This window comes from Suncus etruscus, chromosome 7 (genome assembly GCF_024139225.1).
Source record: "Suncus etruscus isolate mSunEtr1 chromosome 7, mSunEtr1.pri.cur, whole genome shotgun sequence".
NCBI classification, from domain to species: domain Eukaryota; kingdom Metazoa; phylum Chordata; class Mammalia; order Eulipotyphla; family Soricidae; genus Suncus; species Suncus etruscus.
The window spans coordinates 116,704,379-116,732,189 of record NC_064854.1 but is presented as its reverse complement, the minus strand read 5'-3'; the positions used below and the strand labels follow the sequence as shown (position 1 = coordinate 116,732,189).

At 35.6% G+C, this 27,811-nt stretch overlaps 1 protein-coding gene across 3 annotated transcripts in view; it reads right to left on the bottom strand.

Moving 5' to 3' along the window:
• CFAP20DC (CFAP20 domain containing) overlaps nt 1-27,811 on the bottom strand; it is a 286,437-nt gene that overhangs the window by 129,579 nt on the left and 129,047 nt on the right. Inside the window, exons 7-9 of one of the 3 annotated variants that reach the window (XM_049777338.1) lie at nt 21,172-21,336; nt 2,218-2,354; nt 679-841 (exon numbers count right to left, since the gene is read on the bottom strand). In XM_049777338.1, coding sequence (XP_049633295.1) covers nt 679-841; nt 2,218-2,354; nt 21,172-21,336 — 465 coding nt within the window. The remainder of the gene's footprint in view (nt 1-678; nt 842-2,217; nt 2,355-21,171; nt 21,337-27,811) is intronic. The other 2 variants (XM_049777341.1, XM_049777339.1) reach the window with 2 other exon arrangements.

Here is a 27,811-nt window from a genome sequence, read left to right as displayed (position 1 = left end):
CAATTACTTTTTAGCGGTTTTAAACTACTACTAGTAACTTTATTTTCCAGATGAGAAACTGAAGTTGATAGAGTTTAAGAAACTTGATCAAAGTGTCACAAGAGTGGGGAAGGTCTATATTATTCCTTTTGTAGTCTCTCTAAAACCCCTCAAGTCCTTCCTCCATATTTCAACGCCTACAAAAGTCAGACCAGTGAGAGTAAAAAAATTTAGAAGGAGTGATAAGTATTGGATTTTTCTCGTTTCTTTCCAATGATTACTAACAGTAAATAACTTGATATCTCTAGCCCTGAATTCTCAATCTACAAAATAGGACAAATGTCTTTTTCTTTACCTATAGGGTTGTTTTATATCAATGAGATCAAACAAAGTACATTTACAGATAAAAGAGACTCACAGATACAATTGTTGAGAAAGCCTAAAATGCACATTAAGCACACCAAATAGGAGCTATATAATTTCCTCACATACATCATAAAATAAAAACACAGATATATGTCAATTAAAAATGATAATTTAAATAAACTATGTATAAGAATTCCAAACTTATTTCAATATTTATCACTTTTGTCTGGACTTAACATATATAATCAATCAATAATATAACTTCAAATTTTATCATAACATTTTAAAATTCACTGTTCTCACTATCAATTCATATAAAAAATTCTTTCTTACCATGGGTAGGTACAGCCTGCTTAATTTGGCGAATATTTTCTTTATCTCCTTGGTCCTCAGACTCAGATATCAACATGGCAGACTTTTCTGTACAGTTAACACTCTTTTCTGCCATGGGCTGTTGGCACGATCGATTATTTTTAGACCCAGTAGATTTTAGTGTCTATAGGGAAAAGGAATTAATCAACATTTTAAAATATAGGCATGAAATATATTCTCAATAAAATCTACAATGGAGACATAATTTTTGGGCAGAGAATAAAAAAATACAAGAGGAATTTAGTGGGTGAGAACAGTTGGAGATGGACAGTTCGGTGGGAAATTAGGAAGACATTGATGAAAAAATATAAAGAGATAAAAATATAACACTCTGAAAAAAAAATCAACACTCTGTTGCCAGATTGCTAGTACAGTAGGTATGGCACTTGCTCTGCATTCCACATGGTCCCTGAGCCATATACCAGGATTGATTCCTAAGCACCACTGGGAGTGCCTCCCCACAAAAACTTCACAAATTGATATACATAAGGTGGTGATAGGAACGTTGCACTGGTGAAAAGGGGTGTTCTTTCCATGACTGAAGCCCAACTACAATCATATGTGTAATCAAAGTGTTTAAATAAAAATATTATTAAAAGAAAGAAAAAGATAAAAATGAGAAACATAAAGTTCTTAAAAGAATTAAAGAGAGTCTAATAGCTACTCCAGCATGTAGAGTGCTTGCCTTGCAAGCAGCTGACTCAAGTTCAATTCCTAGTACATTATATGGTACCCTAAGCCCCACAAGGAGTGAGTTCTGAGTGCAGTCTGGAGTAAGTCCTGAATACTACCAGATGTAGTGCCCTTTCCGACTCCAAAAACACACCACCACCACCACTACCACCACCACCACCAACAACAACAAAAAGGTGCTTACTTATTGTACTCCATCTTTAGCAGGTAGGAATTAAAATGAAAACCACTATTTTTTAATAATTTTTATTTTTAAAATCACTTTAAAAATCAGAGGGGATTAAGAACACATAACAAGGGGCCGGTGAGGTGGCGCTAAAGGTAAGGTGTCTGCCTTGCAAGCGCTAGCCAAGGAAGGACCGTGGTTCGATCCCCCGGCGTCCCATATGGTCCCCCCAAGCCAGGGGCAATTTCTGAGCACTTAGCCAGGAGTAACCCCTGAGCATCAAACGGGTGTGCCACCCCCCCCCCCAAAAAAAGAACACATAACACAAGAATCTACTTATTATAAAGTACCTAGTGATGAAAAAATTTCTTTTTTGAAGCCCATCAAATGTACTAAGATATAATTGCCTTTAAGTTGTGCACACATTTAATAAAAATACTCAAAAATGTTATGTTAACACGACAAAAAAAGAAACATTTTGAATGTTTTTTAAAATCTAGAATTTATGTTCTAAGTTTATTCAAGGCTGATTTTGGCATGCAGTCTCTCTTCTTTCTCCCACACTGAGGAAAATCCCCATAAAAATCCTTCCCTTCTCACGTCATTCAAACTTAGCTAGGTTTTTCAAACTTTGTTCCTACCTCACTGGAGGTTCTCATGTTATTTCTTCTTCCAGAGAGTGGAGGCGGTCCAAAAACTTTAGATCCAAAGGCAATATGACAAACATCTTGATGTTTACTGTTTTGCATACTACCTGTTCCTCTGTTGATGAACTGATCTGTTTTATTAAAATAAAGTAACAAATGTCCATTAATAGTCATAAAGACAACAAACACCATGAAGCACTATTTCTGAAAGTCACTCCAAATGTTATAATATTCAAATCATGATCTCCACGGATATTTTTTTAAAAAAATACAGATATTGGGGCCCAATACTAGAAATGTTGAATTAAAACCTGGCATTTATAAATAGTTATTTATAGATAACAAAATAATATTGGTTTGTTAGGGTCAATAACAGAAAAGTGATACACTAATTCTAGGACAATTAGAAAAATCCATTAGCAACTCATCTATATTTTTTCTGACAAAGAATAAACATGAGATGTTTCTCACATATTTTTTGGCTCATCCCCCTTCTCACCTCATCTTCCTTCCTTATGAAGACCCTGATCCCCATTTCCTAACAGGTGACTTCCCTAGCCTCATGCTGAAATCCATTTATGCAGCTTTCACCGATGATGCTCTGGAAAAAAATGCAGGGACCCACAAAGGCGCAATATGGTGTTTGGTTGAGAAAAGCTGCCCTAATTCTTTTTTAAAATGACTAAAGAAATGGCGGTACACATACACAATGGAATATTTTGCAGCCGTCAGGAAAGATGAAGTCATGAAATTTTCCTATACATGGACGTACATGTAATCTATTATGCTGAGCGAAATAAGTCAGAGGGAGAGAGATTGACACAGATTAGTCTCACTCATCTATGGATTTTAAGAAAAATAAAAGACATTTTTGCAATAATTCTCTGGAAGGTCCAGCTCATGGGATGAGCTGGCAAACTTGGGAGGAGGGGTTGGGCCAAGACCTGTCCTGCTAAAGATTTGTCTACTGCACTTATCATCCACAGTCACTGCTTCCCAATTGGTCGATTCACCATTCCTCTACAGCAACAACAGTCTAGTTATGCTGATATTTGGGCTGATATCACCAAGACTCATTTTGAAGTGAGTGGGTTCTGCCTCCCACCTTTCATTCTTCTGGAAGCCCTGACAGGTGAAAACATGTCCCACAAAACCCTCAGTATCCACAATAATGTTTCAAATTCCTGGACTGCACTGCTGAGACAACTTCATTGTTGTTTATTATCATCATTCCCATAGGAACACAACAATTTAGATGGCAATATGTATCTGAAGCCACCTAACATTCAGAAACAAATGAAGTAATAGAATGGTCAATTAACAACAAAAGCTTTCTAGACAATATTTATTTTTGACAATAACCTAACGACATCACTGAAGATACAATGATTTTCACAAATTTTCTTGTTGCTGTACTTTTCCCCCCCTTTTTTTTTGTTTTAGTAACTTCTCTCCCATTTAACTGGAAACAATGTATTATAAGCACTATGTCATACATGCTCTTTAAATAAAGTAAATTAAATTAAAAAAGAAAGAAATCATTAAATGCACACAATGGAATACTTACTATTCAGTCATCAAAAAGATATAATCCTACTACAGCTTGCAACTTGGATGGAACTGGAGGATATCATGTTAAGTTAAGTCAATCAAAGGGAGAAAGACATACAGAATGATCTACTAAGTATGTAGAGTATAAAAAAAACACACTAAAGGACTAAACAATGGCCAAAGAAAATATCCCTGGAGTCTGAGTATAGAACTGAATTTGCTAAGTTGGTGTAGAGGACATGGGGTATCTAGAGAGTTACAGAGGGATGCTGGTATTTTGATGATGGATAAGGTATAGCAACATTATATTTATGACACAATACTAAGAGTATTGTAAACTACAGTACCTAACTAAATACAAAACTTTAAATCTTAGTGAAAAAATTTCCTTAAATATTTTTATATCATTTATTTCTTTTTTGGGGGTGGCATACCTTGCAGCGCTCAGGGCTTACTTCAGGCTTGTGTTAAGAAATTGCTCCTGGCAGGCTTGGGGGACCATTAGGGATCCAGGAATCAAACCCGGTCCATATATAACTATAACTAAAAGATTATATTCAAGATAATACTCAAGACTAAAAAAATGGTTTTTGGGAAAGAATATACTAAAAATCATACCAACAGAGTCCCAGCTTTAGTTTCAACAAAAATAAACTAGTTCATAGTTACTAATAAAAATGGAACATTTAAATACCTAGAACTATGAAGAGAATCATTTGCTTAGCATTGGATATTTGGTTACTATGAGGTTACTGAAACCTGATATGATATAATCCCCTCAATCACATAATATTTGAGTTTATTGTTTATTTTATAAGATAATCTACTATTAAAGAATATCTACCACTACTTTACAGAATATCTACACAGGGTATTTAAGTTAAATTCTTTAAAACATTTTACAAATTCAATGCTTTTTTTCCCATACAACAAATTATTCTAACATATTATTAAATATCTCATAAGAGGCTTCTTTAAACGTCTTAGTACAATTAACACATATTGGTAAAGCCCGTTATACTTTAATAATTCTGTTTATAATCATATTGTCATAATCTTCTCTATAAATACACATCATGCTATGTATCTACTATAATAGGGTCCTAATTAAAAACCTACAAGGAATAGTAATTTAGACCTTTGGTTTATAAAATAAAAAGTGGAAGGGATGGGTTTATAATGAGAAAAATTTAATAAAAGAAAATTACCAGCAGAGAAGATTCTTTTGAAATCTAACAGGAGCTCTTTCAAGAGATGATATCAATATGCAAAATGTAAGGTTAAAAATCAAGACTAGATTAAAGTCATGCTCTAGGCATTTCATTTTCTTGAATTTGTGGAAAATGAACTTGGTGTAGGTCAGAGATGTTGCCATTAATTATTTGCTACTTTACTGAGGGGTACATGCCTTTGTAGTTAGAGTTTAAAACCTGAGGGCCTACTCTTTAATTGTCTTTAGAAAAATAAACATTCATTTATGTCTCAAGATATAATATTCTAATTACTGTAGTCATTTAAGTTTGCAGCATTTTCAAAGCTGAACCAGAGAAAATGTGCTGAATTTTTAACTCTAATCATTGAGGGGTTATGTGAAAGACTTACAGTTATTATCTAACTATCAAATCAAAATTATATTTGCTCCTAGAATCCAGAAATTAGAATTTGATTAATTTTTATTTCATTATAAGCACATTATTATAAAGAATTTCAAAGACAGCAAAAAAGGCACAATCTAGTAGAACAATATTATTTTGACAAAGAACTTAACCGAAGTCTCACCTTCTTCTATGAGATTAAGATAATAATGGTATGCAGTAAGAGTATTTTTGTAAATTTATGAAACAATGCATCTTTCTGTCTAACTTATGTACATAGTAGGTAAAATAAGAGTAAATATGCTCTTAATTAATATTTTCTATCTTGAATAGTATTAACCAACTTATACAGTTAAATAGTAGACATGTATTCCTTTTTCTATCCATTCTTTTTGTGATGACTGGGTCCCTAGCCTGGCTGAGCTGAGGGAGAGATCAAGGAGCACACATCTCTTTCAAGAAATTTAAAGGTGGAGGTTTATATCAGAGTAAGCAATTTGTAAATAACTAAATGATTGCATATGGCAAGAACTCTAAACAAAATAAGTAAAGGGTTATTATGGATGTGTTTTTAAGGAGCCATCTGGATTTTGGGATTTATCACAACTTGAGACCTAAAGGATGAAGGATATGATGTGTTTATGATTTCTATGCAAAATACAATCAGTGATTGGTCATGATTTTATCACCAGAGGATGCAAACTTGTTTAGATATTGTCTACCCTCACAGCAGAATCTAAGAACCCAGAGTGTCTAGCAATTAATTTTTAATTTCCTTACCATTGCATTTTAAATGAAAATACCAAAGTTGGGAGAAATGTTTCATATCTTGTATAATTTATTTACATAAAATTATAAATATAATTAAAAAATTAAAACTTGGTAATGGACAAAGGTATGAGTATGCTTTTTCTCCTTGCCTTTTCCTCCTAGTCCCCATTTACCAAGAACAATTAAGTTCTTGTGCTACCTTAAATATATATATGCATATTTATGCATAGATTTGGATTTATAAACAGAAGTCAATTTGTACCCCTGCTTTAAAAATTCTGATGTTATCCTTAGTAAGGCAGGAGGGCATTATGGGAGTTTCTTCCTAAAGCTACTATCTATTTTCTATGCAATTTTATGAAGCCATTTGCTAAACACTGAAAATGGGGTTATTAAGGCTTATAACTAGAATTTCATGACTATGATAATTTAAAGACATTCTGATGACTAATGGAACTATGAAAAAATATATGATTTATACATAATAATTTGTATTTTAATGTCACTTTTTCATAGACATAAGTGTGGGTAGATAGAAATGAGAAACTGAAGCAATTCAGGCAGGCAAAACATATAGGATCATCAGGCATATGTAATGAAGAGTTCTGGTGAGGGAAATATATTCCCTATACAAAATATTTTAATTGAAACTTCTTTTTTTAAACTATTTTTATTTAAACACCTTGATTACATACATGCTTGTGTTGTTTGGGTTTCAGTCATGTAAAGAACACCACCCATCACCAGTGCAACATTCCCATCTCCAATGTCCCAAGTCTCCCTCCTTCCCACCCAACCCCCACCTGTACTCTAGAAAGGCTTTCTATTTCCTTCATACATTCTCATTATTAGGATAGTTCGAAATGTAGTTATTTCTCTAACAAAACTCATCCCTTTTGTGGTGAGCTTCACGAGGTGAGCTGTAACTTTCAGCCCTTCTCTCTTTTGTGTCTGAAAATTATTATTGCAAGAATGTCTTTCATTTTTCTTAAAACCCATAGATGAGTGAGACCATTCTGCATTTTTCTCTCTCTCTCTCTGACTTATTTCACTCAGCATAATAGATTCCATGTACATTCATATATAGAAAAATTTCATGACTTCATCTCTCCTGACAGCTGCATAATATTCCATTGTGTATATGTACCACAGTTTCTTTAGCCATTCCTCTGTTGAAGGGTATCTTGGTTGTTTCCAGAGTCTTGCTATGGTAAATAGTGCTGCAATGAATATAGGTGTAAGGAAGGGATTTTTGTATTGTATTTTTGTGTTCCTAGGGTATATTCCTAGCAATGCTATAGCTGGATCATATGGGAGCTCGATTTCCAGTTTTTGGAGGAATATTCATATTGCTTTCCATAAAGGTTGAACTAGACGGCATTCCCACCAGCAGTGAATAAAAGTTCCTTTTTCTCCACATCCATACCAACACTGCTTGTTCTCATTCTTTGTGATGTGAGCCAATCTCTGTGGTTTGAGGTGGTACCTCATAATTCTTTTCATTTGCATCTCCCTGATGATTAGTAAGGAGCATTTTTTCATGTGTCTTTTGGCCATTTGTATTTCTTGTTTGTCAAAGTGTCTGTCCATTTCTTCTCCCCATTTTTTGATGGGATTAGATATTTTTTTCTTGTAAAGTTCTGTCAGTGCCTTGTATATTTTGGAGATTAGCCCCTATCTGATGGGTACTGGGTGAATAGTTTCTCCCACTCAGTAGGTGGCTCTTGTATCCTGGACGCTATTTCCTTTGAGGTGCAGAAGTTTCTCAGCTTAATATATTCCCATCTGTTAATCTTTGCTTTCACTTGCTTTGAGAGTGTAGTTTCCTCCTTGAAGATGCCTTTAGTCTCAATGTCCTGGAGTGTCTTGACTACATGTTGTTCTATGTATCTTATGGTTTCGGGTCTGATATCGAGGTCTTTAATCCATATGGATTTTTACCTTCGTACATGATGTTATCTGGGGGTCTAAGTTCAATTTTTTGCAAGTGGCTAGCCAGTTGTGCCAACACCACTTGTTGAAGAGGCTTTCTTTGCTCCATTTAGGATTTCTTGCTCCTTTATCAAAAATTAGGTGATTGTATGTCTGGGGAACATTCTCAGAGTATTCAAGCCTATTCCAGTGATCTGAGGGCCTGTCTTTATTTTTATTCCAATACCGTGCTGTTTTGGTAAGTATTGCTTTGTAGTACAGTTTAAAGTTGGGGAAAGTAATTCCTCCCATATTCTTTTTCCCAGTGATTGCTTTAGCTAGTCTAGGGTGTTTATTGTTCCATATGAATTTCAAAAGTGCCTGATCCACTTCTTTGAAGAATGTCATGGGTATCTTTAGAGGGATCACATTAAATCTGTACAATGCTTTGGGGAGTATTGCCATTTTAATGATGTTAATCCTGCCAATCCATGAGCAGGGTATGTGTTTCCATTTCCACATGTCCTCTCTTATTTCTTGGAGCAGAGTTTTATAGTTTTCTTTGTATAGTTCCTTCACACTTTTAGTCAAGTTGATTCCAAGATATTTGAGTTTGTGTGGCACTATTGTGAATGGGGTTATTTTATTAATGTTCATTTCTTCCTTATTACTATTGGTGTACAGGAAGGCCATTGATTTTTGTGTGTTAATTTTGTAGCCTGCCACCTTGCTATATGAGTCTTTTGCTTCTAGAAGCTTTTTGGTAATAATAAGATAAATATAAAATATTGTGTAATGTTAAGATTGTTATAAAAATAAAAGCAGGATGATGCTATTAAAGTGGTATAGGGATTATGGAAGGTAATGGATGTTTATATTACAGTATACAGTTACAGTATTTAAATGGTGATTATCATATTTATATGTTTATACTGACATTTATTGCATTTATATGGTGGTTGTCATATTTGTATAGTCTATTATACCATACAAATTTTAACATTTAACTATATACAGTTATTTTATCTAGAAATTACATTTTAATTTTCTTATCATTGTATTTTAAATGAAAATACCAAAGCTAGGAGAAATGTTCCATATTTGGTATAATTTATTTACATAAAAATTGTGAATATATTTAGAAAATTAAAACTTGGCAGTGGACAAAGATCTGAATAGGCTTTTTCCTCTCTGCCCCTTCTCCCCTTGTCCTTGTTTACAATAAATTATTAAGTACTTGTGCTTAATTTAAAAAATATATGCATAGACATGAATTCATAAATACCTTTTAAATTTATGTCAATATATATATAAAAGCACTGAGTTCCTATATTTTATTACTGACATGATTTTGAGATGTTTTCAGATGATTACAAACAGATAATTCATTTATCTTTATCTTTGTTATAAGCAAGATATAGAACTGTTGTTATAGATATAGAACTATTATAGATATAGAATTGTTATAGAATTCCAAAGGAGGAATTTAAATGTTGGAATAAAAATGTATAGCAGCACCAAATAAAGTGTAATTGTTCATATTTAATATGACTATTATCTCAAAAATTTTAATATTTGGGAGAAATACAAACAAAATGTTAGAACATCTGTAAATGGCATGTGATCAACTTCTATACCAAATTTATCATTAAAATTTTATTATGAAGAAAAAGTATAACCACCATCAAACTAAGTATAATTGTTCATATTTAATATTGATTATTATCTTAAACATTTTAATATTTGGCAGAATTATCAGCAAAAATTAGAACATCAATAAGAGGCTTGTGATAAATTTCCATACCACATTTATTTATCATTTAAAGTTTATTATGGAAACTTCTCCTTTGAAAAGCTCTTAAATTTCTCTAAGTAAGTTTCCTTAAGTAAAACTATTCACTTCACACACAAAATTCTTTTCTGAAGAAAAATAACCAGTTATGTCTCAGTTTTATGAAAATGAATAAGAAGATAAACAAGAAAATGGCAGTGTTTACTTTGAATTATTATCAGACATTGCACTAGAAATTGTGTTATTTCTCTAACCAACTATCCCGAGACAAGGAAAGCAGATCAAAACTCTGAATTTAGAAAATAATTAGTCTTTATTTTTCTTCTTGAAGTCAGAATCTAACCCTTTCATATTCTAGGTTTTACTCTGCAGTAGCTTTTGTTACTTCATTTGAATTTTGCTTTCAAATGTGGAACCCAGAGAAGAAACTAATAAAAAATACACACTATCAAGGATAGATAATTATTAAATGTTTATTGCTAGACACATAAATTTACTAGTTTGCAAATGTGCAAGAAGATAGGGACCTCAGTCTTTTCTTACTCACAAGGGAGTGAAAAATCCAATACGGCTGCTACTGTGGAAAGGCAGCCATCTGGGAATTTTTACGTAGGATAGTAGTTTTGATTTGTGCTTAGCAGACCACCGCATCTTGTCATTAGTAGCTGGATGCTCAGCTTCAATAACCAGACCTGATTCTCTAGTTACCTGGTCTCATTAATGAAAATAAGATAATCAGCTCTCGCGGTTCTCTGCAGATTAACAGTCATTAGCCGATGAGCATCAGGAATTGACAAAGTGAAAACAGGGCAAATGTGTGATAACACAGGATTTTTGGTAATATGTTATTTTGTTAATATAATTAAATGCATTACGTTATTAAAAGCATTCAACAACATAGACTCTAAAACAGAAATGTCAACATTTCTTTTATTGCATTAAAATTAGGGCATCTAATGCAAGAGCCCACTTCATTTAAAAAATAAAAGTCAAAAAATAAAGCAGCTCAAATGAAGAATGCCTTTTGGTTTTTCCATGACTGCAAAAAAAAAAAAAAAATCTAAGCTTGGGTAGATTCATTAGGTGTATCTTTTAAACCAAATAACTGACACAGAGAACAATAATTATTATATTAGCCTATTGTAAGATTCATAGTCTATAAACATCAAAATGACCAATTGAAAAGTATTTGTAGAGAGGAAACTACAAAGTTCAATGTATGTTCATATAATTTTAGCTGCCTTATACCAACAATGAGATTTAAGAGAAACAATCATGAATCCTGGGACAACAATTAATTTAATTACAATTAGGGTTCATCAGGCAGAAGACAGATGCCATTATAGGCAATTATTAATTTTCTGTATGATTATTATAATAATAAAAGTCGATTTATAAAATTAAAAAATGTTTAATTTTATTCTAATATCCCCTTTCAATGTGTGAATATGACCTATGAAAAAGCTTATAATGTTGAATTGACAATGCACTTAATGTTCATTCAAATTTATCTTTAATCTCCGACATTAAAAATGTCTTCAAACTGTTTAATTTTTCTATGGGGAGCACTGTCAATGGGAACAGGTAGCCAAGGGACACTCACAATGAGGCTCAGTCAGTGTGAATCTGGTGGAAAAGTACTCAGGCCCGATGATGCAATGCTGCATGGGTCCACGGTGCTCAGGGGACAACAAGGGACACAGTAATGCAGCAGTGCTGGGGTGGGGAGCTCATTGCTGGGGTTTGACCAGACATGCAGACATATGTTCCATCACCTGAACTATCTCTTAGCTTCTATTTTTATCTTTTAATATTTGAGACTTCTACTCATGCTCAGTAACCCAGGACTACTCCTAGTGGTACTCAGCACAGACAGTGCTGGGAGTCACCAGTGCTACACTGATGGGTACAATTTGAGATGTGTAAGAGTCTGGGGATTAAATCCAGACCTTTGAACAAGCAAGGTATGTGTTATACCATATTCCTAACACCAGAATCCTTGAATTTTAAATTTCCAAAGGCTACAAAATATCTGAATGTAGACTTGAAATTTCATAAGTACACAATTCTTAAAATATTACGCTATAAAGGTAGAAGGATAAAGGAACACTTATAATTGCAGTTTTATCTCAGGCTTTACAGCATACTCATTTCTGTTAATGTAAGATAGTACAGTCTATTAACTACAAATTTAGTATTCAGTCATCAAAACCATTCATTCATTTCATCCTAAAGCAAATCTTCCATTAATATTGAACTATGTAAACCAGGGAGAGAGATCAAGTGGCAGGGCACATGTGTTAGGCTCTGAGTTGATCTCTGTCTTCCAATGTACACCCAGCACTGCTGAGTATCACCCCATTTATAAGAAATAAATTAATTAACAAAATCAAAGGAATCACTGTAACTTGGTAATTTACAGTGGCTATTTGGGCAGAGGATCTTTTAGTCTCTCTCTATTTGTTGCTGTAATTACCAGAGGTTGCAAACATACCTGCAGTACTCACTGGGGCAGGTTGTGTCACATATTGTTGTTAGGCTTGAAAGACTTGTAGTGCTCATACATACTTGTGTACAGTACATCAGAGACTGTATATTCTATATTAGTATCAGGGATCACAAATGACAGTGTTGCCAAAGTAAAACTGGGCATGTGGGGCATCAGTATGGATCAAATGGGCAGCCTCATGCTAGCAAGGCAGGTGTACTACCACTGACCTGGCCTAGGGCCCTTATATATCTTAAAGGATCTTTAATGAACAAGAATTGTGTATATTTTCTTCTCCCCATAACTGTTTCTCTAAGATACTATAAATAAAAAAGATACAACATCTTACATTCTTCATTGTTATAAAAAACTTCTACCTAATTATAGGTAATTGTGGAAATAACATGAGAGTATATTATACTCCAAATGTAATTATTTTCTACAATCTGCTAATTTTTTTTTTGTGTGGTTTTTGGGTCACACCCGGCAGTGCTCAGGGGTTATTCCTGGCTCCAGGCTCAGAAATTGCTCCTGGCAGGCACGGGGGACCATATGGGACGCCGGGATTCGAACCGATGACCTCCTGCATGAAAGGCAAACGCTTTACCCCCATGCTATCTCTCCGGCCCCAGACAATCTGCTAATTTTTTTTCTCTCTTTATTTGAATATCTTGATTACATAAATGATTGTGATAAGGTTTCAGTCATATAAAGATCACCCCTCTTCACCAGTGCAACATTCCCGCCACCAAAGTCCCAAATCTCCCTCCATCCCACCCCACCCCCACCTGTACTCCAGACAGGCTTTCCAGTTCCCTCATTCATTCACTTGATTATGGTAGTTCTCAGTGTAGTTATTTCTATAACTATGCTCACCACTCTTGTGGTGAGCTTCATGGAGTGAGCTGGTGTTCCAGCTCTCCTCTAATTGTCTCTGAGGATTGTTACAAAAATGACTTTTATTTTTCTTAAAACCCATAGATGAGTGAGACTATTCTGCGTCTCTCTCTCTCCCTCTGACTTATTTCACTGAGCATGATAGATTCCATGTACATCCATGTATAGGAAAATTTCATGACTTCATCTCTCCTGACGGCTGCATAATATTCCATTGTGTATATGTACCACAGTTTCTTTAGCCATTCGTCTGTTGAAGGGCATCTTGGTTGTTTCCAGAGCCTGGCTATTGTGAATAGTGCTGCAATAAATATAGGTGTGAGGAAGGGGTTTTTGTATTGTATTCTTGTGCTCCTAGGGTATATCCCTTGGAGTGGAATAGCTGGGTCGAATGGGAGCTCAATTTCCAGTTTTTGAAGAAACCTCTATATCGCTTTCCATAGAGGCTGTACTAGACGGCATTCCCACCAGCAGTGGATAAGAGTTCCTTTCTCTCCACATCCCCGCCAGCACTGATTGTTCTCATTCTTTGTGTTGTATGCCAATCTCTGTGGTGTGAGGTGGTATCTCATCGTTGTTTTGATTTGCATCTCTCTGATGATTAGTGACGAGGAGCATTTTTTCATGTGTCTTTTGGCCATTTGTATTTCTTTTTTATCAAAGTGTCTGTTCATTTCTTCTCCCCATTTTTTGATGGGATTAGATGTTTTTTTTTTTGTAAAGTTCTGTCAGTGCCCTGTATATTTTGGATATTAGCCCCTTATCTGAAGGATGTTGGGTGAATAGTTTCTCCCACTCAGTGGGTGACTCTTGTATCCTGGGCACTATTTCTTTTGAGGTGCAGAAGCTTTTCAGTTTAATGTATTCCCATCTGTTAATCTCTGCTTCCACTTGTTTGGAAAGTGCAGTTTCCTCCTTGAAGATACCTTTAGTCTCAATGTCATGGAGTGTTTTACCAACATGTTGTTCTATATACCTTATGGTATCTGGTCTGATATCAAGGTCTTTAATCCATTTGGATTTTACCTTCGTACATGATGTTAACTGGGGGTCTATGTTCGCTTTTTTGCAAGTCACTAACCAGTTCTGCCAGCACCACTTGTTGAAGAGATTTTCTCTGCTCCACTTAGGATTTCTTGCTCCTTTGTCAAAAATTAGGTAATTGTATGCCTGGGGAATGTTCTCTGAGAACTCAAGCCTATTCCACTGATCTGAGGGTCTGTCTTTATTCCAATACCATGCTGTTTTAATAACTATTGCTTTGTAGTACAGTTTAAAGTTGGGGAAAGTAATGCCTCCCATTTTCCTTTTCCCTAGGAGTGCTTTAGCTATTCGAGGATGTTTATTGTTCCAGATGAACTTCATAAGTGTTTGATCCACTTCTTTGAAGAATGTCATGGGTATTTTTAAGGGGATCGCATTAAATCTGTATAATGCTTTGGGGAGTATTGCCATTTTAATGATGTTAATCCTGCCAAGCCATGAGCAGGGTAAGTGTTTCCATTTCCGTGGGTCCTCTCTTATTTCTTGGAGCAGGGCTTTATAGTTTTCTTTGTATAGGTCCTTCACGTCTTTGGTCAAGTTGACTCCAAGATATTTGAGTTTGTGTGGCACTATTGTGAATGGGATTGCTTTCCTGACTTCCATCTCTTCCCTATTATTATTGGTGTATAAAAAGGCCATTGATTTCTGTAGGTTGATTTTGTAGCCTGCCACCTTGCTATATGAATCTATTATTTCTAGAAGCTTTTTGGTAGAGTCTTTAGGGTTTTCTAAGTAGAGTATCATGTCATCTGCAAACAATGAGAGTTTGACTTCTTCCTTTCCTATCTGAATTCCCTTGATATCTTTTTCTTGCCTGATCGCTATAGCAAGAACTTCCAGTACTATATTGAAGAGGAGTGGTGAGAGAGGACAGCCTTGTCTTGTACCCGAATTTAGAGGAAAGGCTTTCAGTTTTTCTCCATTGAGGATAATATTTGCCATTGGCTTGTGGTAGATGGCTTCAACTAGATTGAGAAAGGTTCCTTCCATTCTCATCTTGCTGAGAGTTTTGATCAAGAATGGGTGTTGGACCTTATCAAATGCTTTCTCTGCATCTATTGATATGATCATGTGATTTTTATTTTTCTTGTTGTTGATGTTGTGTATGATGTTAATAGATTTACGGATGTTAAACCATCCTTGCATTCCTGGGATGAAGCCTACTTGGTCGTAGTGTATGATCTTCTTGATGATGCATTGGATCCTATTTGCCAGGATTTTGTTGAAGATCTTTGCATCAGCATTCATCAGGGATATTGGTCTGTAATTTTCTTTTTTGGCAGCGTCTCTGTCTGGTTTTGGTATCAAGGTAATGTTGGCTTCATAAAAGCTGTTTGGGAGAGTTCCCTTTTTTTCAATTTCATGGAAGAGTCTGGCTAGGATTGGTAGTAGCTCCTCTTGAAAGATTTGAAAAAAATTCATTAGGAAAACCATCTGGGCCTGGGCTTTTCTTTTTTGGTAGATGTTTGATTACAGTTTCAATTTCCTCAGTAGTGATGGGGGTGTTTAGATATGCTACATCCTCCTTACTTAAATGTGGAAGGTTATAAGTGTCCAAGAATTTTTCCATTTCTTCTAGGTTCTCATGTTTTGTAGCATAAAGTTTCTCAAAGTAGCCTCTGATTATCCTTTGGATCTCTGCAATTTCTGTTGTGATCTCCCCCTTTTCATTTCTAATACGGGTTATCAGATTTCTCTCTCTCTCTTTCTTTGTGAGTTTTGCCAATGGTCTATCAATCTTGTTTATTTTTTCAAAGAACCAGCTTCTGCTTTCGTTGATCTTTCGGATTGCTTTTTGGTTTTCCACTTCATTGAGTTCCGCTTTCAGCTTTATTATTTCCTTCTGTCTCCCTATTTTTGGTTCATTCTGTTGGTCATTTTCTAATTGTTTAAGCTGCGCCATTAAGTTATTCAGGTATGCTCCTTCTTCCTTCCTGATGTGTGCTTGTAGAGCTATAAATTTTCCTCTCAGGACTGCTTTTGCTGTGTCCCATAGATTCTGGCAGTTTGTGTCTTCATTATCATTTGTTTCCAGGAAAGTTTTGATTTCCTTTTTGATTTCATCTCGGACCCACTGGTTGTTCAGTAGCAGGGTGTTTAATTTCCAATTGTTAAAGTTTTTCTTCTGTGTGGCTTTGTAGTTCACATCTAATTTCAGAGCCTTGTGGTCAGCAAAGGTAGCCTGCAAGATTTCTATCCTCTTGATTTTATGGAGGTATGTTTTATGTGTCAGCATGTAGTCTATTCTGGAGAATGACCCATGTACATTGGAAAAGAATGTGTATCCAGGTTTTTTGGGATGGAGTGTCCTGTATATATCTACTAGTCCTCTTTCTTCCATAACTCTTTTCAGGGCTAGTATGTTTTTGTTGGGTTTCAGTCTGGTTGACCTATCAAGTGTTGATAGGGCTGTGTTGAAGTCTCCCACAATGATTGTGTTATTATTGATTTCTTCTTTCAGATTTGTCAGTAATTGTATTAGATAATTTGCTGGTCTCTCATTGGGTGCATATATGTTTAATAGTCTGATTTCTTCCTGTTGCACATATCCCTTGATTAGTACATAGTGTCCATCTTTGTCCCTTACCACTTTTCTGAGTATAAAGTTGGTGTCATCTGATATTAATATGGCCACCCCAGCTTTTTTCAGGGTGTTGTTTGCTTGGATAATTTTCTTCCAACCTTTGATTTTGAGTCTATGTTTGTTCTGACTATTCAGATGTGTTTCTTGTAGGCAGCAGAAGGTTGGATTCATCTTTTTGACCCATTTTGCCACTCTGTGTCTTTTAATTGGTGAATTTAGTCCATTGACATTGAGGGAGATGATTGTCATAGGATTTAATGTCATCTTTGTAGATAAGTTTGCTGTGTTTGTTGGTCTCTCTTGTCTTAGAGTAGACCTGTCAGTTTTTCCTTTAAGGCTGGTTTATCATCTGTGAAGTTTCTGAGCTGTTGTTTATCCGTGAAGCTGTGTATTCTTCCTCCAAACCTGAATGTGAGTCGGGCTGGGTGCAGTATTCTTGGGGAGGCATTCATTTCATTCAATCTTGTCACAATATCCAACCACTGTCTTCTGGCCTTGAGAGTTTCTTGTGACATGTCTGCTGTAAGTCTTAGGGATGCTCCTTTGAATGTAATTTCCCTTTTTGATCTTGCTGCTTTCAGTATTCTATCCCTATCTATGGGATTTGTCATTGTAACGAGGATGTGTCTTGGGGTGTTTTTCTTTGGGTCTCTTTTAGCTGGTATTCTTCGGGCATGCAGTATTTGATTGCATGTAGGCTTTAACTCTGGGAGTATCTCTTTGATGATGTCTTTGACAGTTGATTCTTCTTGGAGATCTCCTTCCTGGGTTTCTGGGACTTCAATTATTCTTATGTTGTTTCTGTTGAGTTTATCAAAGACTTCTATTTTCATCTCTTCGCATGCCTTGAGTACATTTTCCATTGCCTGTTCGTTTGTCTTAATGTTCTTTTCCAATTTCTTCTGTTGTGTTGAGCTTTTCTGCATCTCATCTTCCAGTACTCCGATTCTCTCCTCAGCTGCTGATACCCTGTTGGCGAGGCTATCCATTGTGGTTTTCAGTTGAGCAACCGTATTTTTCAGATCTGTTATTTCAGTTTGGAGTTTTCTGATTTCTGTTTTTGTGTTCTCTTCAGATCGATCTATGCTCTTTTTGAGGTCTACAAACATATTCCATATTTCTACTCTAAACTCCTTATCTGAAAGGTTAATCAGGTGGTTGTAATTTATTAGAAAAACCGAGCTTTCCTCTTCATTCTCTATGGATGGTGTTTGCCTGCGAGTTTTCCCCATTGTCACGCTTGTAGTGTGGTTTTTCCTGCGTGTTGTGGTGGGGTTCATTGATTAGGAAGAGTTCGCGGCTGCAAAGGGAAGCGAAGCGGCTGAGCGCTTCTGCTGCCTCTAGTTGCAAGTCCTCAGAGTGAACAAAGGCAGGGCAGGGCAGAGCGATCCCGCAGCCCCAGAATGCAGCTGCTCACCAGCTTCAAAATGCAGTTTTTTTGGGGGTGCGCTCCCTAGGCCCCTGAGGAAACCTTTGGAAGTTCAGAAGCACAGTTTCAGGCAGACAGAGATAGGAGTTTTCCCCGAAGTCCTCAGAGTGAACAAAGGCAGGGCAGGGCAGAGCGATTCCGTGGCCCCAGAAAGCAGGCACTCACCAGCTTTAAAATGCAGTTTTTTTGGGGGTGCGCTCCCTAGGCCCCTGAGGAAACCTTTGGAAGTTCAGAAGCACAGTTTCAGGCAGACAGAGATAGGAGTTTTCCCCGAAGTCCTCAGAGTGAACAAAGGCAGGGCAGGGCAGAGCGATTCCGCGGCCCCAGAATGCAGGCACTCACCAGCTTCAAAATCAATCTGCTAATTTTTAAACTAAAATTTTACAAAGTTAGTGATCCCCAATTCTCCAGGAATATACAAGTTGGGATATGTTAATGCTGATTAAGAATGACATGTCAAAGACACACCAAGAATAAGCGACATTTTCTAGAAATAAAATAAAACTGAATGTTAGTTGCATTCATTAGATTCCAAAGTTCATTTTGAATCCTGATGTCAAATGAACCTTCATAAATAATAAGTCATCATGCTTTAGGACATGACGCCATGCTGTCTAGTTGGGCTGTTCCTCTTAGCAAGTCTTTATTCTTTCATGCATTTTAATGCTCAGTACTCTGCTCCATCATGTACTTCCGTATTTCCTATGTACCTACCTATTATTAATACTTATGTAAATATGTAATGCTTTCCAGATCTATTTCTTCCTCCATAAATTTCCTCTTAGGATCATTTAACCTTTATATTTAGGGGGGCTTGAGCTATATCTAAAATATGTTGAGAGCTTATTTTGACTCCACACAGGACCACGCCTGGTGTGGTTAGGAGATCATATGCAGTGTTGGGGTTCAAACAGGGTTGGCTGCATGCAAAATAAGAACCTTAACTATATCTATATCTCTAGGCCTTTACCTCTTTCCGAATTATTTTAGCATTTATGAGCATTATCTGAACCACATCACCTGTAGGGGAGAATATGTAATCCAGTGACTTAGAACCCTGGTTGCATATAAAAATAACTGGAGGATTTAAAAAATATATAGAGGCAGAATATACAAAGGAGGGGCAAATGATTCCAAAAAATTCTAAATAATGTTTCTAAAATTGGAAGAGTTATAAAACATTGGGACATCTGGCTCTCTCTTTTTTTTTAATGTATAGGGCAAGCCAAGTATGTGCATCACACTTGGCTGAACTAGGTTTGATTCTTAGTACCACATGGTCCCCTTAGAGACTGGATGAAGCTCTGGATCACCAAACACCAGAAAGCTTGGCTCTGGGGCCCTGAAAATCACTGGGATGGTCCAGGCAATGTTCAGGATCATGGATATCATAAAGAATTGCACCATCAGACCACTGCATAGAACAGTGGTCCAGCTGCCTGAGAATTTCCAGAGAAAGCTCTTCAGCATCCTATGTACTGCTTAGAAGCCCCTCAAATTATGTACATATATACATATATCTACATATATGTAAATTACATTTAAAGCTAAATGTTTCCTTAGTTTTTATGTAGACACTGTGATGTAAAATTCTTCTAATAATAGTCTCAGACATATAATGTTCCAACTTCAAAACCCTCTATCAATGTTCAAAAATGCTTTTCAATCCCCTATTGCACCTTTTTAACACATTTTAAAATATATTTTAAAAAAGAAGAACTTATAACTCTGTAACATAGAACATGGCTAGAACTAAATTGCAATTACCCCTTTTAAGTTGAGAAAGAGCATCAAATGTCAGCAGTCCTCATCACACCTTATAGTTCCTTCACATTGTCTGAGTTCTAGTTGGCATTTATTACTTGGTTCTTCAAGTTTTGTTCTTGATAGTAGAGAATAATTTCTTTGATGCCTCATCTTATTTACTTTTCAAACAACTTTACTCCCAATAAGGCTAAATATTTAAGTTGAGAATATCTGTATGTATCGCATACTCAGGCATCCAGCAATTTTGTTCATCAGTGTTATCTGATTAGACTCCATAATTATTTGACTTTTGCAGCCCCTGACCTAGTATATAAAGCATTTTTCCTAGGTGATGGGGATATAGAAGAATCACATAAGTATCATATCTTTAGAGGAAATCACATACTAGGGAACACAGACACATTTTATAAGATATTTTAAAAAGAAGAGAGGCATAGAAAGAATAATTTTGGTTGAAATTAAAAAGGCTGTACAGCAGAAGTAGCATTTGAATTGTATCTGGAAAGATGAATTCAGAGGTTATCATTAGACAGAAAGGCAAAGAAGCTATTTTAGGCTTAAAACCTAGGATACCTGAAAGGCAATTTCCTGAGAAGAATGATTTGGGACTGGTGAGGTTAACTTTGGGAAGTTCCTAAAGAATTTAACATTTGTTTTGACAAATAAAGAAAGGAATAAAAGTCTAACCAAAGAGCCCCAATGATCACATTTATATGATAAAAAGAAAACATTGTTGTAACAGCAATGCGGTGATTTAACTGGGAGGCGAAAAGGTGTGATAGTGGAGGCATGAATAATGGAAAAAGCAAATGAAATAGAAAATAAGACAGATGTAAGTAAGATGTTTAGAAGGTATACTTGACAGTGTTTGGAAGCATATAGGACAAGGAAAGGAATAATCAAGGATGTTTTGACTTAGTATGTAAAAATTCAGAAAATATTGTAGTTGCTGAAGAGAAAATTGAAATAATGACTTATCACTAACATGAACTTCTGTTAAAGCAACTTAATGTTTAACCTCAAGCTATAAAGAAGCATTCATCACTGGGAGAACTTTTTCTTCCATTTTCTGTATTTAAAACATAAATATGTCTACAATTTAGGTGCTTGAATGCATACCTGATTCTGCAGAACGAAGAGGATGACCTCCAAATTTTATTTCAGTTTGGCGGAGTTTAGTCATGTTTAGCAGCTGTGTGACTTGTGGAACATCTGTTATTAGTTGACAGCTTCGTGGAATAATGTCTGTAGGTTCATCTGTTGGAAAAGGAATACCATATCCAGCTGGAAATGAAGACAACCATTCATTCCCCAAATGAGCATATCATATAAATAAAAATAATTTAAGCAAAACATTTTAGAGTATGACTCTGGATGAGTTATTGACTTTTAAATTTATCATAACATACTTTTATTTTGTTTGGGGGCTACACCCGATGGTGCTCAGGGATTACTCCTGGCTCTGTACTCAGAAACTGCTTGTGGCAGCCTTGGGGGACCATAGGATATGCTGGGGATTGAACCCAGGTTGACCACGTGCAAGGCAAACACTCTATCCACTATACTATTGCTCCAGTTCCACAAAATACTTCTAATATCACATGATTTTCCTATAAAAAATCAATTAAATGTAATAATAGAAAATTGCCAGGGTTATTACTAAGTTCTTTCCCCTTCAAAAGAATAATGGCTAACAAGTGTTTAAGAAGTGTTTACTGAATTCTAGAACATAAGGCTGAATCACTTTCTTGCAGCTCAGAGACCAAGATAGGATACATCAGAAGGAAGGATATTATTTGAAACTATGTGGTAATTATTTCACAGTATATGTCTATTGATCTACCAAGTGGAATCTCTCAGAAGTGCATGTCAATCAACCTTCATCAGGTGGGTAGGGAAAAGCAAATCAGGATCCATTTGCACAGAATATAAACTAAGTGAAGAGAGAGGGAGAAGATTGGTATCTGTAAGCAAAGAAGAGAACTCAGAAGAAACCAACCTCGCTAACACAATGATCTTGAACTTCTAGCCATTAGGGAAAATACCTTTCTGTTGCTTAAGTTTATAACTTACCCCTAAAATTAATAAATAAAAGTTTGAGTAAAAATAAAATGTAAACTAACTTTCAAAGCATAGTTTTAATCTTTTTTCTTCTTTTTTTTTCTTTTTGGGCCACATCCGGGGTTACTACTGGCTATGCACTCAGAAATAGCTCCTGGCTTGGGGGACCGTATGGGATGAGGATCGAACTGCAGTCCGAGCTTGGTCAGCCATATGCGAGGCAAATGCCCTACACTGGGCCATTGATCTGGCCCCATCTGTTTTTCATAATATGTCTTTATGCGTTCAATTTTTGTGGATGAAATGTTTCTATATGTAAAATATGATGAGAAAAAGTATGTGAATGTGAGTAGGAAGAAAAAAAATCCATACATATATCTCTATAAAATGGTATAATAGAAGCCAGAGTTCAAGCATTAAAACATTAGTCTATCATATGTGAGGCTCTGGATTTGCTTCTTAGTAGTGCATAGCCTCTCAGTAGCACACAGAGTATATTAAAAAGGAACTGATAAAAAACTCTCCCCTTAACATTCTATAAGTATAATCTCAAATCATATTTGTGCAGGCAAATGATATTAGGTTTATGTGCATCCAAACCATGGCAGTTTCCTAATTAGATCCTAATGTCCTAATCTTGAGAAGGAAATGAATTATTTAACCAAAAACATAAACACTCATCAATAGTGTAATAGTTTCTAAATATCCTAATGCTCAGCTATTAAAAATGCACTAGGTAGACAAGTATGAACTCTCAATTATTCTTTATCTGTCTGTTTCTTCTTTGTTACTGACACTTAAAAAATAAATGTAAGTCTGCCATTGAGGCAGGATGGGAGGGGTGGCTGGTAAGGGAAACTGGGAACACTGGTGGTAAGAAGTATACACTGATAAAGGGACGGGTGTTGCAACATTGCGTGACTGTAACTTAACCATGAACAATTTTTTAAAATTTCTTTTCTTTTTTGTTTTTGTTTTGTTTTGTTTTTGGGTCACACCTGGCAATGCTCAGGGTTACTCCTGGATCTGCGCTCAGAAATTGCTCCTGGCAGGCTCAGGGGACCATATGGGATGCCAGGACTCAAACCACCATCCTTCTGCATGAAAGGTAAATGCCCTACCTCCATGCTATCTCTCTGGCCCCAACCATGAACAATTTTATAACTTTTGTAACTTTGTAACTGAACCTCATGATGAATCAATAAAAAAAAACTAGAAAAAAATCAACATAAAGTAATTGAGGAAATGAGGAAATGAGCTCTCAAAATAGAAATATTTGGAAAAATAAGTAAATTAACTCCAACTATGTATTTGGCATACCATTTCAATGTTCCCCAAGGTAGAAAAAGGTAATTGCCACATGAAATGCTAGCCATTATATACTATAGATTACTATATATAGATTATAGATTATATACTAAAGTTGGGAAAATTCTCTACCTTCATAATAATATGAATTAAAATGTATTCTGAATCCTAGAAAAAAATCAAGGAAAAAATTTACAACTATTTCTGAAACTATAACCTGCAAATACAAGCTAGCAAGGGAAGAATGGGTGGTACACGGTACAATAAACAATAATGTCATAAATCTGTGAAATTCATTCAAAACAAAAACTTGCATTTCAGTTAGCTTGTGACAGATCACAAATACCTGGGAACAAAAACTCTATAAGCTTTAATGGAAGTCAGAAAACAAGGAGATGATTTTCAGGAAGTTTCAATATGAATCTTACAAGAACATAGTAGGCATGCCATCAGAATCCATATTAAAAGACTCAAATCCATTTGTGCCATGCGCCTTTTCTCTGTATCTACTGTCTCTTTCCACACAGAACCGTCTTACAAATTACTGAGGAAAATAGTGGGCATCATAAACAAAAATATTTGTTGAATATTTTAAAATAAATATTACAACAGAAATTAAGAACTTGTTTTCAGATAGAAAGATGGTCACAGAGAGGGGATTGGGTGAGGAATACTGGGAAAATGTGGAGGAGCACACCAGCTGGGGTGGAATGTGTAATACTAGAGTGTTTCAGGTATAAACCTTCTCATGATAGTTCGTAAACCCTGGGTCAAAATAATATAAAAAATAAAGACTACTTGGGGCTGGAGAGATAGTACGGAGGTAAGGCATTTGCCTTGCCTGCAAAAGGCTGGTGGTTTCAATCTTCACATCCCATATAGTCCCCCGAGTCTGCCAGGAACGATTTCTGAACATAGAGCCAGGAGGAACCCCTGAGTGCTGCTGGGTGTGAACGAAAAACAAACAAACAAACAAACAAATAAATAAAGACTACTCTTTAAACCCATTGACCAACTACTGATCCTCCAACTTTCTCTGAGACTCCTGTAGAGAAATTTGTGTAAAGGGATTTTATTTTCCCTTATGTTAAATAAAACTATGATCTGACAATTAAATGTTCTGATATAACTAAATGCAAGTCCACACATTTCCCCACCATATTCATCATCACTAACCATTTCTTTTACTCCACATGCAAGCACTAGATGATTTTTCTTCATTTCATTGCCTTTAAAGATTAATTAAAAAATCAAGATTAATATGAAAGAGAGCAAAGATTCTACATCAAAATTAAATAGTGTCACATTATGACTACATGAAGGAATGGCATCGTCAGTCACTTTATTATTCAACAGATACTTATTAAGCTTCTACTTAGGCACTTTTTCTAAAGGCTGGGAATCTCATGGTAATCCCATGTGAATCTCTTATTGTCTTTTGACCTTGCAAAGAATGTTTTCAAAGTGTCTGTCATTAATATCTGCTCAGTAGTAATGTTGATAGGTGCTTTGAAGAAAAAGTTCAAGGTGTTATGAAAGAAGTGATGGGGAATTTGACAGCATGGGGTTTCAGAGAAAGTCTCCGATAAAGAGATTTAATGTGAGTGGGAAAAAAATGGCAGAAAGTTGCCTGGGGAAATGGAGTGAAAGTGGTCATTCAGGTGAAGTGAATAGTGCATTTGAAGACTAAAGGCAGAAGGCTTCTGCAGCATTACTAGAAACTGAAAGTTTTTCCAAAGCATTTCTAGTATGGGCGATAATGGGGGCAAAACCCAGTGACTGAGATGTATATGTGTGTTAGAGGGGCAGAGCGAATATTGTATTTGGTTCAGAGTTGGTGTTCAATAAATGGCCATAAACAAAAGCCCCATAACAGTTCAAAATAGATGAAGTGCAGCTGCTAAAGTTCTACATTTTTCTTCTTAGGTTATTCTTTGTTCAGCAATATCTTGAAAAGTACTCTAAGCACATTTTATTTTGGATCATATCTTTCTATCCAGATGGTAAATCAAGATGAAAGTCAGATACTAAGGGACCAAGGCCTGTCTGCATTGTTCTTTCAGATTTCTATCTTCTGGAAGAGATTGTGTTTGGAAACAGTCTGCTTGATTAATGCTTGAAAAAGGATGGTCAAATTTAAATTGCTTTTTCTAACAAATCGGAAAGAACATAATGTTGGCGGGAATGGTCCCTTCAGAATGGCAAAATGGTACACAGAGAAGACTATGTGGAAGCTGAAAGAGATTTGTTCACATTGCATCCAGTCACAACCAGATGGTAGTTCTGTTTTTGCTTCCAGATATGACTCAACATATTAGAAAATCTAAGTGATTTTGTAATCCTACTGGCTTTTCTATTGTCACAAAGCTATAAAAATAATCTTTTCTTGCACAAAACCTTTGACAAGTTTAACTAACTTTAAAAGTTAACTCACCAATTTTTATATATTTATATATATAAATTTTATAGATTAAAACTTATCACCCCCATTTTATTTGAGTTATCTTATCAAATAAAGTTTATGGCTCCTCTAATTCTTCTTTAAAAAATTTTTTTTTTCTTGCATCACACCTGGCAGTGCTCAGGGGTTACTCCTGGCTCTAGGCTCAGAAATCGCTCCTGGCAGGCTCCGGGGACCATATGAGATGCCGGGATTCAAACCACCTACCTTCTGCATGCAAGGCAAACGCCTTACCTCCATGCTATCTCTCCGGCCCCTCCTCTAAATTCTTATCATCTACATAATGACTGCTTCTAAATAGTTCACTGGACCTGAATTCTGTTACATTCATATTTATAAATCCCTTGGTTTATTTATGAACCCTCTGGGTCAAAACTTACAGTGCTTAGCAAAAGCCATATTTCCATCATCTCTTACTTCTCTGAAACACCACTGAAAGTCACTCAGATAACACAAAAGTTTCTAATTGCCAAGATATCTGTCCTCGTGTATTTGGGCTTCAATAAAACAGTACTATCATTTGTACACCCAAAGCATTCATAACCATTAATGCTATCATTAAAACAATAATACTATAGATTAGGCATACAGCTTATCATTATAAACATTTATTTTTCACAATTCTGATGGCTGGCAACTCCAAGATACAGGTACCGCCAGATTGGGAACTGGCAAGTTTCTGGTTTCTAGACAGAAACCTTCTTTCATAACCTCACATGGTCAAAATGATGAGGGAGTCTTCTGGGGGCCTTTTTAATAAAGATACTAATAAAATTCCCAAGAGTTTCACCTTTATAACTCAATCAACTTCCAAACACCCCATCTTCACCATCCAAAATGATTAGGTTTCAAGGTAAGAGTAGGATACAAAGAGCCTAACAAAATTATTGTAAAGTTAGTTCATTTATTAATTTACCATATACAGATTGGTATAAGATTTGTTAATAAACTCTAAGATTTTCTCTAGGAAAATGGATTTGAAATTCTGCCTTTATGAACTATACTGTGTAATGTAAAAAGAACTTTACCATATAATGTGGAAAGACACCAAAGGATAGTACGTTATAGTAGTTCTAAAGAGCAACATATCCTGGGTTTATAACCTGGCTGTACTACTTACTAGTTATATGACCTCAGTATTACAATTTTACTATTTTAGACCCTAAGTGCTTTATCCATAAATATGAATATATTGATAGTTTTTACTTCACTTATAATAAAAATTTAAATAACCATTTTATATAAAGACATATAATATACACACATATATTCGTCAATTTGAAATGGACAGAGTTTTTTTCTAGTGTGTGAATATACTGTTTTCCTAGCTGCAACATGGCTTCAATTTTTACCTATTAAAGTCATCTTTGCTACTAAAAAAAAATCCAGACATCCTAGTGGGTGCATAGTAGTATCTCATTGTAGTTTTAATTTGTATTCCCTAATGCCTTATACTGTTCAGCATTTTTTATTATGTGTGTCATATACATATTTTCCTCAGCACATTGTCAATTCAAATTTTTTTCTTTTTGTTGTTTTGGGGTCACTTCCAGTTGTGCCGAGGACTTATTAGCTCTGTGCTCAGAGATTACACCTGGAAAGCTTGGGGGACCATATAGGGTGCCAGGCACTGAATTTAGGTTAGTCATAAGCAAGACAAGCACTTTACTCACTATATGCTCTTTGGCCCCCATTTGGTTGTTTTTATTCATGGTTTGTTTTTGTGTATGTGGAGTGTGTGTGTGTGTGTGTGTGTTGTTGCTGAATTTGTTATTGAACTTGAGAGTCCTTCTCTATTCTTGATATTAAACTAACAGAACAGTCTCTTTACCCAACATACAATTTAGAAAATAGCTCACTATTTTTATTTTCCTTTTTTTTTAAAGGTTGTATAGCCTATATTTCCGCTTGAGTGCAAGGAAATAAATT